This window comes from Formica exsecta, unplaced genomic scaffold (genome assembly GCF_003651465.1).
Source record: "Formica exsecta isolate Colony F162 unplaced genomic scaffold, ASM365146v1 scaffold120, whole genome shotgun sequence".
Lineage (NCBI taxonomy): Eukaryota > Metazoa > Arthropoda > Insecta > Hymenoptera > Formicidae > Formica > Formica exsecta.
Genome location: NW_021848537.1, coordinates 366514 through 379241, shown reverse-complemented (window position 1 = coordinate 379241; position 12728 = coordinate 366514). Strand labels below are relative to the sequence as shown.

Here is a 12728-nt window from a genome sequence, read left to right as displayed (position 1 = left end):
TCAATTAAAATTTCTTGATTTTTAAAAAATTTTTTATCACAAAAAAAAAAAAAAAAAAAAAAAAAAAAATTGTAGAAGCTTTCTTTTTCAAATTTCTGCTATAAATATATAAATCAAATTCAAAAAGAAAATGTCAGCTCTGAAATATTGCATATAATACACTACGAAGAATATTGATCACCTTATTATTGCTGTTTCTACGAATCTTCTTCAGGCTATCTGTAACATCTTCCAAAGCACTAACATACAGTGAATTGTCTTCTGACTTCTCTAGATCTGTGCTGTGTCTAATATTCACGACCTTGTTGGGAATTTCCGTTTTATCGTCCTTTTTAATAATAGGCTTAACACGAGGCAATGGTTTCGACTTCACTGGGATAACTTTTGCAATATTAATTTCGGTAGGCTTGTCTATTACAACTAGTTTTCCATGAGTAACCATCTTTTTTGTTACATGATTCTGTCCTCCAAATGATGTAGTAATGGCCTATTAAATTCAAGTAATATAAAAAAAAAAAGAGATAAATAATACAATGATAAAAATATAGTACACAATGCATATAGAAAATAATAATACAGACATATTACAATGCTTTGATATAAATATACAGCATATATATTTATATCTAGTAATATAACAATTATAGTACATACATTAGTAATGTTTGTGAAGGCAGATCTTTTGACTGTTTTTTCTTTAGGTGGTGAAGCTTCCGCCTTCCGCTTAGTACGAGTATCTCTGCTGATAGACTGTTTTACTACATTGCTTATTGAAGCATTTTGACTTCTGGTTGTCATTCTATTCCTTAGGTTTATAGTGCTGTTTTGCCTATTCTGTCCAAGCAATACTTTTGGAGGTGCCATTTTTGTATAGAATAAAACTTTGGTACTTCTGTTCCTTGCCTAATTCCTATGATTCGACATTAAATGATTTATTTATATGCAGTATTAGAATATATAGTTCTTTTGTATTTAACAAATTATTTTTTTTATTTATTTAGTTGAGTAATTAAAATAATTCTATTCCATATATATATTACACACTAAAAAAATATAAGAAAACACAGTCGATAGATATCTTGAAGATAACTTTTTGTATACATTTTTGCTCGAGCAAAACTGACTATAAATTGATTAAGAAACTTATCGTTAAAAAATAATACAGTATAAAATGGATATTTTAGAAATGTTTTATATTTCCAAGACATGGTGATTTTTAATATGTATAAAAAAAAAGAAGAAAAAAATATTGCACAAACTCTTTTATACATACAGAAATCGCTCGTATATTCAACACGAGTTCGTCGCTAAAATAAAGTAAAATTCTCACGCTATTCGACGACATATGATCCGTATTATTCGTTGTAATTTTATCGTTCTCTCGAATACACGTGAGGCGAGATTCGAATTTGTGGAAGCTGTACAGGCGAGAAAAACGCGGGAACTTTCCAAGCTCGCGGATTCCCTTCGTTCGTTCGCGAAAAGCACGTTCGTACAATCTACTCCGTCACTATCACGGTCTCAAGGACGACGTTGAAAAAGCCATCGGTTTCGACGAGGGACTATACGGAGTATTACCGGTGATGTTGATAAACTCGAAGGTCGTCGGCAAAATATTTATCCCACGAGCAATATGGTGGAGTGGATCGCGTCCGGTGTAGCGATGGGTGTCGAAAGGGACACACGACGGTGTGCAAGAAACGTGGTGTACCTGCGTGAGAACCTCGTGTGTACGGATGATCGCAGTCCTCGCTTCTAACGTCCAAGCATCACCGCGCGCACTCTTCGCCCTCGTCCTTCGACGTGCGTGCGTTTCGTTCGAGCGTCGCCCAGTCGGCCTCCTCATCCGCCTCTTGTCGTTGACATTCAAAAACTCACGGTTATGGCCGATTGGCCAATCGTGCGCCGTCGCCGCGAGCGACATCTCGCGGCGACGCGTGGAGTTCCACGCGAGTGTGACTGGAATAACATCTGACAGATGTTTACCTGCGACTGATATATATATATATGATCCTCTTTAAACATCCTCTCCCATATCGCACCTTCTTAATTAAATTAAATTAAGGATGTTCCTAAGTTTAATTAATTTGTAATTAACGTTTAATTATTTAGTGATGTTCAAAATAATTAAAGATGTCCCTTAATTTAATTTAAATTAATTAAATTTTTTCAATTAAATTTTTTTTTAAATATGGGAAATTTTTTGCTAACCGTATTTTATTATATGTATATACTACTTTTATGTGCGTTTGATTTTACTTTTCATACAAGATTGTTTATATTAATTTTAATGATATAAAAAGAAAAAGAAAATTGATTTTAATGTTTACGTCAAATCAGATTCAGTTTTTCAATTCATCTTTAGAATAAATATATATATAATAATAATAAAAACAAACAATAAAATAACATATAATAATAATATATATAACAATAAAATATATTATATATATACTTCTTCTATTCTACTATATAGTAATTTATTTATCCGTCATATTCAATCATCAGAAATGTATTTATTATCAGTCCAATCCGAAAATATGGGGCGCATTCTCAGTCACTCGTATGGAAATTGCAGTAACTACCTAGTGCAAAGTTCATCGGGTTTCTTTCTCAGGGAGGCGCATATGAAAGAACGCTGAAAGCCACGCTGTGCGTGTTTCATTAATTCACGGCTGTGTGATTTGCACAGTCAAAATGCAACGCGAACGTCTCATCGTGAAATACGTCACGACAAATAATTGCTTCGCACATCTGTCTGCTACCTGGATGCGTCGTTTGAAAGCTGAGGTTAGTTTCCAGTTTTGTTTTTTCTTTTTATGTAGCGGTCGCCTTCGACGTAAAAACACGCGTGTCACGTGATACCATTGTTGTTAGACGGGCCAGATTTTTCGTGCGCGCGTGACGTAACGCGATGACGTTTACAATCACGTGTACGCGACGGGCGCCTCAGTTTTGGCGGGATTTCGCGAAAGACGAGTTAAATAACTGCGTAAATAAGTAGATAAATAAATATAATTCGTGAATATTATTTTTTTGTTTCATGTTTTTAATTAATCTTTCAAAATGTTAAAAATAACTTTTAAAAAGGATTAAACGGGGGCCCACACAGGACCTCATTTTGTTCGATCAATTACTTTATTGATACCACATTCAACGCGCATGCGCGAAAAAACCTGGCCAATATGAGTCACGTGACCGACAGAAGGCAGTAGCGCTCTCTGCAGGCATAACGTCATGTCGCGGGTCATGAAACATGCGATCAATATAGATGGTAATTCGATGATTTAAAGCGCCATCTATAAAAGAAGTGATGGACTCGATAGTGAATTGCTTCGAAAAAACAATTTTTGTAATTTTTCCTTCGAAAATACAGATGCACATATATTGTTATCCCATACAAAGTATAAAAAGCAAATAATAATTTATAAAATTCCATTCTATTTATAATTATCGAATAAAGTTATAAAAAGCTCGATTTTCTATAAAATTTTAAATTAATATCAACTCTACTTATTCATATATATAAATGTTAGCATAAAAACAGAAATAGAGAAAAACAGATAAAATAATTATATATCATCAATAATCAATTTAATATTTTGTAAGAAATCGAACTTTTTATAACTAGATAATTATAAAATAGAGTGGAAAATATATATTTTATAAATTATATATATTTTAAATATATAAATATAATTATATATAAATATTTAAAAAATTTAGATATATAAATTTTTACGCAGATATTTCACTCTTCTAGATTTCTCAAAAGCAATTATAATAAATTATCAATTATTAATTTTTAATTATAACAATTGTACGACAATTCGATGAATATTAATTACAGGAGAATGCGATCGAAATATCACACAAAGGGAGGCTGTATTATCTCTCTTGCGTTCCTCGGGTTGATAACGATGAGACATTATGTATCGGAGCGACATTCGCGAGAAGTTTGAACATCCAAGAAGGAGATGAAGTACTCGTGTCCTCCGTGAAAAACGTACCTTCGTTAAGTAGCATTAAAATCGTTCCTCGCACGTCGAGCGATCGCGAGCTTCTGGTAGGAAAATACTTTTATCACACCGGCTTGCCTAATCAACGAAATTAATTAATCAGTCGTCTTTACATTTGGCGAAACAGGAATTGCAAATGGAAAAGGTGCAATCGAATCTCTTGAGTCAAGTCAGAATCGTCGCGAAAGAACAGCCGATTGTGGCGTGGATCTCCAAGTTCTCTTCCGTAACTTTTATTGTGGGCAAGTGTGTTTTTTTTTGTAAAATTATTTAGAGATAATACAGAGTGTTTTCAAAATCATTATAAATGATAGACTATTTTATTTTATATCGCTAATTTTTATATAATTTTTTAATAATCAATCATTAAAGATATTTATATAGATCCTTTAAATGAATTTTATAATAATTTATCGATTATCAACTTCTTGATATTATTAATTATCAAGGCGATAGTCGGTGAATTATTATAAAATTAATATGAGGAATCTGTAAACGCGCTTTTGATTAATTATTAAAAAATACTCTGTACAATCCTTTTATACAGAAGATTCGGAGCCGAAATTTGCATATGGATTCCTCCAACAATTCACGGAAGTGCATGTGCTCGATGCGATCCCGAATGCAAAGATAAAGGACACAGATGTAAAGAAGGAGGTGGGCAACAAGATAGCCAATAGTTCTCTAGCCAAAATTTTGCCTTATTTTTTCAAAGAAGAGGATCATCGCGACTCGAGAGACAACGCTGCAAATTATGCATTATTGCAAAGTTTCCGCAAAAAGAGCGCACCTCGCGTATGTCGCCTTTATTCTCTGCCGGAGTTCCAGTCCTTTGATCAGTCGAACTCTTACGACATGATCCTGCGATGTCCCTGCAATGTTCTGATTCCAAGGAGTCATTTGCCGAAAAACGCGAACTCGACGAGTGGAATAATTATGTGTAAATGTTTATCAATAGTCATAAAATAATTTTTTATAGCTTATTTTAGTTATAATTTGTTCAATTTTATTTTATTATAAATTATAATTTTATTTATTTTATAATTTCATTGATTCATTTATACGTACATAAATCAAAATAAGATTAATTTCATATAATATGAAATATTATATTTATCTCAATAGGTTTTTTGGAAAGATTGAAAAAGTAAATTCATTCGCAGGTAAAATCAAAAAAGTATTAGAGGATTGTCAGCAACTTAACGTCACTAGCACAAATTTTCTGAAGGACGAGGGTCCTTCTCTATTCCCAAAATCTCCGCAAGAGCTTGTCGCAAGAATTTATATTCTCGAAGACATTTTAGAAAAATGTTCCGCGTCGTTAGACAGGAAGTATTTTGATCTGAATTCGATTCACTCTCGCGTGTATCTATCGGAGAGTTCGAGGATCACTCTGAAATTGAAAGTGGGAAGTAGAGTGATGGTACAGATGATCGAGGAGGCTGATGAACGGTTGCAGCCGTCGTCGGTGGACGTTTTTCCCTCCAGTCAATCGGTAACGGCGGAAGTTTTCCAAGATTATGTGAAATTCCATTCGAGACACGAGGCACTCTTGCTCAATTCGTGCTCGACAATTTTGCTCGACAACGGCGGACGATGCGTCGTCCGAATGTCACCCGCCAATTGCGATTACGTAACATTAGACAAGAGAAATATGAAAAACCTGGTGGTTCACGTTCGGTCTGTCTTGAATTCGAATGATGCGGAAATCGCGGAAAATTGTACCGAGGAAAAATTGGAGCTGAAGAAAATTTCCACGAGGTACGCAATTACATGTGCAATAACATTTCTAGACAGTACATAATATTTATATGATAAATATTCATAAATATGTTTTACTATTTATTTTTTGAAATATTATATAAACATTTTCTACATTTTTTACATTATATATGTTAAGAAATCATAAATACATTATTCAATATATTATTAAAATATAGATTAAATATTTTATATAATATTTATGATATTGTTAAATCTAAGATTACAAAAATATTTATAAAATATTTTGATAAATATTTATTAAATATTCAAATAATTATTATAAATATTTTGTACATTTTTATAAATATTGTGTGCTGTCTGGGTTTAGCTGTTATTGGTGGCTTGACAGTAACATTAATTTTTATATTAAATCGTTGCCTGTAATTATAAATCGAACCTTCATGTCAGACTTTTATGCCATGTAAAATTTCGACCCAAAAAAATTGCAGATTTACAAAGGGTATCCTCGAAGATTGCGAGATCGCGCTCGATCTCAGTTTGGGTCTGCAGAAACCGGTGGACTTCCGGTACGATCGGGAGAATATTTTGATCTGCGGCGACCTCGGCTCCGGCAAAACGACCATCTGCAAAATGCTAATCGAGCGTTATCGCGAGGCGCCCTATTTCGCTCACATGCACACGATTGATTGCAGATCGCTGAAAGGTAACACTGCGACTGCATTTTCGCGCAATTAGAGCAATTAACTGCGATATGGTGACGTATTTTGATTACGATCACAAATATCCGTGAAGAACTTCGAAAGCAAATAGTTATCTTTTTTTATTGTGACTATATATATATATACACATAATTACATAAAAGTACTACGATAAGATTATCGAAAACTAAATATTTTACGAGATATTTTATTTTTTATATCAAAATATGTCAGTTTAAAATATAAAATAACTCAAAAAGTACTTAATGAAAAAATACTTTATTATAGTGTTTTGAAAAGCTCTCGAGATAAGCTACAAGAATATGCAATGAAAAATAGGGGGTTCCATTTAAGAAATTGAAGGTGACCTTTATATGATCTTCAAACGACTATCCAAGGTCACACCAATAACACCATCTTATGTCCCCCTCAAAGTAAAAAAACTTTTGTATGAAATATTTTTCTCTACGATCGTTCCCTGCAAAGTTACGAGGAGTGATAGCTTAAAATGGGACACCCTGTATATATATATTAAATTTATTTAAATATTTATTTTTTATTATATTTGTAAAAAAATCTGTCTTCGACTAGTTCCCTTTTTTTAGCCTTAATGAATTGTAACAAAAATCAAACTAACTCGCATTAATATTATGATATATAATCATATATTTCCATTATTATTATAATTTAGTACAAAAATTTACGGCATTATGTATATTTAATTCGAAAAACTTTATATTTGTATATCTATAATTTGAATCAGAATAATTTGAAGAGAAATTTAATAAGTGATTAAAAAATGCAACTTTATAAGTTTAACTTTATCATGTTAATTATATTTTCTTGTAATATTTACCAGTAATTATTAATTAGGTAAGAAGGTAGAGACATTGCAGAAAATGATTACGTCCACCATGAATGAATGCGTGTATTATCAACCATCAATACTATTTTTGGACGATTTGGAGAGTATTACGAATGCGTCATTAAACGACGAGGAAAATACAATTGACGCGACAAATGCTTCCAGGTAAATGGAGCCGTATTTATCAGTCGTTAATTTAAGCCGCATAATTATTAGTCCGGACAAAAAAGGGGGGAGAGAGGGCTTGATTGCAAGGATTAATCGCGGTAAATTGCATATCAATGCAAACTGCAATTTTTCAAAAATTATTTCCCGGCGACTTATTTTACAACGTAACGACAATCTCTCCGATTAATCTTAAATCAATTTCAGAATTGCCGATATGCTGTTTAATATTATCACGCAATACCAGGAGTCTCATTATATCTCGATCGTCGCTACCTGCGTCAGCGTGAACAAGATCGGCTCGAAATTACGACCGGCGAGAGGTGCGCAATTCTTTAGGACGGTCTTGCAGATTCCTAATCTCGAGAAGGTATGATCAATCGAAATGTTATCATATGTTACATGAGAAATCGATTTTTCATCCATACACAGGATGATAGAAAATTTAAAAATTTTATGTATATATATGAAAAAACATTGATTGTTCAAGTAATGTAAAGTTTGATTATCAAATCATGTTATCTTTACGAAATAATCGATCTAACTGAAGAGAGTTTGAAAATAAGAGAGATGGAAGATATAAAATGTATTAATTGTTTTTTATAATTCGAACATTTGCGATATTTTCTTGTTTACTGATGCACTTCTCGATTAGTTTCACACTTCCACACCTCTTTAATCAAGCTCCCCTGTTGCCGTGTTGTAAATTAAGATATTTGCTCTGTTGATTCCTGCCTATCATTAACTCGTGTCGTGGCTAACCAGGTGGATAGAATCGATATTTTGCGATTAACACTCGAGGACAAGTTGTGCGTGCCCGGAGACATGAATTGGAATTACTATGGAAACAAGACCGAGGGCTGGATGCCTCAGGATCTCGTCGATTTAGGAGAGAAGGCAAGATTCGCCGCGTGGAAGCGTCACGGTAACAGGAAATGCGAACGATCATAAAAAAATCACTGAAAATTGCAAATTTTTAAATAAAAAAACGATCAGAAATAAAACAAAAATTATTAGTATCAATGTAAAAAGAGGTGGCAATGTAATATTTAATAACAATGATAATTAATGGCCATTTTTGTCCTTAACTTGTTTCACGAATTGTGAGGAAAGATCGCAAAATAAAATAAATTAAATATACAGATTATAAAGAAATTATATCACGTATCTCATCTATTTCTAAGTCTTGTCAATTATTATGTATATAGTAGTTAAATGTATCATTTTTACGGAGACGTTTACATGTTTCTATTTATTCCAAGCGGCAGGCGAGTCGAAACCACCGATTATCGTGACGGAAGAAGACGTGAACAGCGCACTGGAAAATTGCACACCGATGTCCCTGCAGGGTGTGCAGTTGTACAAGAATGACAATCATTCTTGGTCCAACATTGGCGGCCTGGCAGACACCAAGAGTTCTCTCACGGAAATTCTCCAGTGGCCGCTCACGTATCCGGAGATCTTCAAGAACGCTCCAATAAAGCTCCAGAGCGGTGTCCTGTTATATGGAATGCCTGGTACCGGGAAGACGATGTTGGCCAAAGCAATCGCTGGCGAATGCGGTGTGAATTTGATTAGTATCAAGGTAAAAAAAAAAGAAATAGCTGATGATTTTTTAATATGAAAAACAAAGCTTCCTCTATAAGGAAGCAAAATGAAATTAAATGAAATAGAAATGAAACATGTCTTTAACTTGATGTTTTATTCGCAATTCTTATTTCACACGTGGTTTCATCTCTTAATTAAAATAAATGATGATATATATGTACGTACAGCGGATTTTTCTTTATTCTTTCAAATGATGATGAGTATTGTTTCAGGGTCCAGAATTGCTGTCAAAGTATATAGGTGTCAGCGAGGAATCTGTGAGAAACGTATTCGAAAGGTATGAATTACTAATAGAATTCTTTGAAGCTGTTTTCAATCTTGTCATTCTTGCACTTTTTCATCTCTATGAAGATTTTTGAAGATTTAATATATTCTGTTGTTACATTTTAAAGAGCTCGTCGCGCAAAGCCGTGCGTTTTGTTCTTCGACGAATTCGACAGTCTTGCACCTAGGTGAGTGATAGGACAAGTTGCTGTAAAGTTTAATTATTAATCTTTTATCTAATAACCTTTTAATATCAACATAAGTGTTCTTTATATTAGACATTGCATTTATCTTGTATTTTTTTTTGTGATCGTATTGGGTGCCTTAAAAAAAGGAAGAAGTTAAATAAAGTTATCTATATATAAAGAGATAGATAACAGAGAATAGATAAATACATACAGCAATAATTAATAAAACTTATCTTTTTTCAGTTTATCTATAATTTATTCTATTCTCTTAACTCCTGTATTTTAAGAAAAATGAGAATATTTCTTTTATTTTTGTCTCGTTCCAATTAGACGCGGACACGATAGTACCGGAGTAACTGATCGGGTGGTGAACCAGCTGTTAACTCAACTCGACGGGGTTGAGGATCGCGAGGGGGTAGCCGTCGTGGCAGCGTCCTCGAGGCCCGACTTGCTCGACCCGGCTCTCCTGAGACCTGGACGCCTCGACAAGTGTCTGCACTGTCCTTTACCGAACGCGGTAAATATCTCTTCGATAATAATCAATCTCTTCGACTCGTCATGACGTCATATGTCCAATTAATTAATATTTCTCTCATCCGCGCATTCCTTCACAGTCGGAGAGAGAAGCGATCTTCACGGTTCTGTGCGATTCTCAAAACATAGACAGGACGAAGCTGGACCTGAGGGAACTATCCCGGCTCTCCGACGGATTCACCGGTGCTGACATCAACGCCGCGATTACCCTAGCGAGATTGTCGGCATTCGAGGATGCCATGGCAATCGCGACCGTGAGTGTTAAAATTAAAGCTCGTGATGATCGATCTTTCAAATCGCTATCCGTTGGCTTTGCACTTTTGCGTGGAACATAAGAAGATCGCATCGTTAATGGCCGAGTAGCTTTGTTGCTGCTGTTGTTGTTGTTGTTGTCGTCGCTGCAGTATCTGAGCGGCGTCCTAATGAAAAGCGCTTCTCGCGCGATTCTCTCGAGAATCATTTGTAGGGTAGCTTCCGAAGTAAGATAGTGCGTAATGACGATAATATCGTTAGGTGTGCACCCTACGGTGTACATACACAGGGGCGCGCTTGGGAGAAGGAGAGGTGGGGGGCGGTGGGGAGGGGTTTAGGGGGAGGGAAGGGGAAAGCTCTGCAGGGGCTGTAGGTGCTGCGATATAACCGAGGAAACGTAGAGACCAGGTTTATTAGCGCACGGTGAGAGCCGAGAGCACCGGGCGACCAACAACCAAGGCACCCCCTTCGGCGCTCCCCCTCCTCTTCCCCCTTCATCCCTTCCGCGCCCAACCTACGCCTCGCTGAACGTCGAGGGGGTTATTATCTTATGCGTTATAATGATACACGGGATTTAGGGCCCCGCAGCGGTCCTGCAAGATCGAAAGCCAGACAGCCATTCCGCTAGTTACGGTGCTCGTTAGCTCTCTTCCCTCTCTCAGACGTCTTCGACATTTCCTATTATTAACCCTTCAGTCGCGTGCGATACACTTATTTATTATTTATTTTCTCATTTATCTTGGCAGTTCTTTTCGCTAAATAATTTTCTCCCCAAAAGCGTTTGTGTGACATTTGATTGACGGAAATATTTTTCCGATTAAATGAAAATAAATATATAATTCAATCATCGTTTTCATTATATTGATTGTGTACATAACATTTTTTTTTTTTGCAAGAGTTATTAGTGTCTAATAATTTCCAACATTTGATTGAGCGAATTAATTCCTTGATGTTTATCGATATTCTTTCATATTTTCTAACTTCTATCTAGGAAATAAAATATATGATTGTTTTTTAAGAATTAAAATATAAAATATATGAATTTTAAGAGAGAGAGGGAGAGAGAGAGAGAGAGAGAGAGAGAGAGAGAGAGAGAGAGCAAGTATTTTTACAAGTAATTTTACATGATTATATATAAAGATAGATTTGAATTCAATCATTGGTCGTTCATTGTGTACATGTGTGTGTATATGTGTGGAGCTAGTTTAATTAATCGGAATGAATCGGATACGCGTTATAAAGGGTCGCAGAAATACATCTTCATGGTATACGAGGGACGAGTGGCGCGTCTTACGGGAAGCTATTAATTAATTCGCATCGGAGAAAACGAAGTTATACGGCGGCACTTACCTCCCGGAAGAACGCGAGTATCCAAACTGTGCGTCTAATTAGCGAGCGAGTTTCCGGTGAGCGCAACGCATCAGGGGGGGGGGTGTGGAGTGATAAGTGATTATGTGGATAGGAACATCGAAACTATCTTCTAAAGCGATGCAGATTGTAACTCCAATAATTAATTCAAATCGGCGCTGTTAACAAGCAACATTAAGCTTTTGATATCGTGAAATGGACCTGATATATTTTTTTTACGCGGTTTAAACAACACAAATGATTAATAATAATTATTATATATAACTATATATAATAATTATTTATTATATTCCTACATCATATTTTTTTATATACTGAATTTACTTATCGATTACAGGACGGCAAAGTCGATGCAGCCGACATCAAAGTCACGCAAACGCATCTCGTGGAGTCTGTCAGGTCGACAAGACCATCCTTGTCTATCACGGAGAAACTTAAATACGCCAAAATGTAAGTGAATACGCGCAAAGAAATTGAGATTATGAGAAATCGAATTATTACAATCATTATTACATTATTACATATTTTACATGTCACTTCATTATTTTAGTTACGCCAGGTTTTCCAAAGGGGATAACTTCGCGGAGGATGTGCTGAGGAATCAGAAGACGACGCTGGCTTAAAAATCGGACAAGTGAATTAGAATTTTTTTTTTTCCAAATGAAGCCAAAACTCTTTTCAAACGAGAAATACTTTTGTACTAAAGAAATACCGATAAAAAATGCAACATAAATCGCGAAAAAAGAAAATAAAAAAAATTTTTATCTTTATAAAATTACATCGGATTATATTTTATTCTTGCTAAGTATTTCTCGAATTCGATCTTTCCTCGATGAGGAAATTTGCACGAATACGTATAACTCGAGCGTGTAACATATAGGGTGAAGATTTTCACCGGGTGAATCCGGGTGTTCGCGAATCGGGCGGGCGCGAGGCCGGATGTCGCGCCGGGGCAAAGTTAAATTAAATCACGGGCGAAGGCAGCTAATATTGTAGTTTATCTGGCGGGACATTAGCGCGGTGAAATATGCGCCTCCTTCGC

At 35.1% G+C, this 12728-nt stretch overlaps 2 protein-coding genes across 5 annotated transcripts in view; one reads left to right on the top strand and one right to left on the bottom strand.

Moving 5' to 3' along the window:
* Positions 1 to 1883, bottom strand: part of LOC115242396 (G2/mitotic-specific cyclin-B3) — a 6702-nt gene extending 4819 nt beyond the window's left edge. Inside the window, exons 1-3 of one of the 4 annotated variants that reach the window (XM_029818676.1) lie at positions 1712 to 1883; positions 655 to 910; positions 182 to 487 (exon numbers count right to left, since the gene is read on the bottom strand). In XM_029818676.1, the coding sequence (XP_029674536.1) occupies positions 182 to 487; positions 655 to 864 (516 nt within the window). In that variant the 5' untranslated portion in view covers positions 865 to 910; positions 1712 to 1883. The other 3 variants (XM_029818659.1, XM_029818666.1, XM_029818672.1) reach the window with 3 other exon arrangements.
* Positions 1884 to 1998: 115 nt separating this feature from the next.
* Positions 1999 to 12416, top strand: LOC115243592 (peroxisome biogenesis protein 1). The gene is made up of 17 exons (XM_029820722.1): positions 1999 to 2089; positions 2527 to 2790; positions 3851 to 4066; positions 4147 to 4261; positions 4567 to 4959; positions 5183 to 5780; positions 6233 to 6447; positions 7316 to 7472; positions 7680 to 7842; positions 8238 to 8397; positions 8735 to 9057; positions 9293 to 9357; positions 9473 to 9532; positions 9863 to 10049; positions 10147 to 10320; positions 12024 to 12136; positions 12237 to 12416. Exons 2-17 carry the CDS (start codon positions 2698 to 2700, stop codon positions 12307 to 12309), a joined length of 3105 nt encoding a protein of 1034 aa, XP_029676582.1. The 5' UTR covers positions 1999 to 2089; positions 2527 to 2697; the 3' UTR covers positions 12310 to 12416.
* The last annotated feature ends 312 nt before the right edge of the window (positions 12417 to 12728 follow it).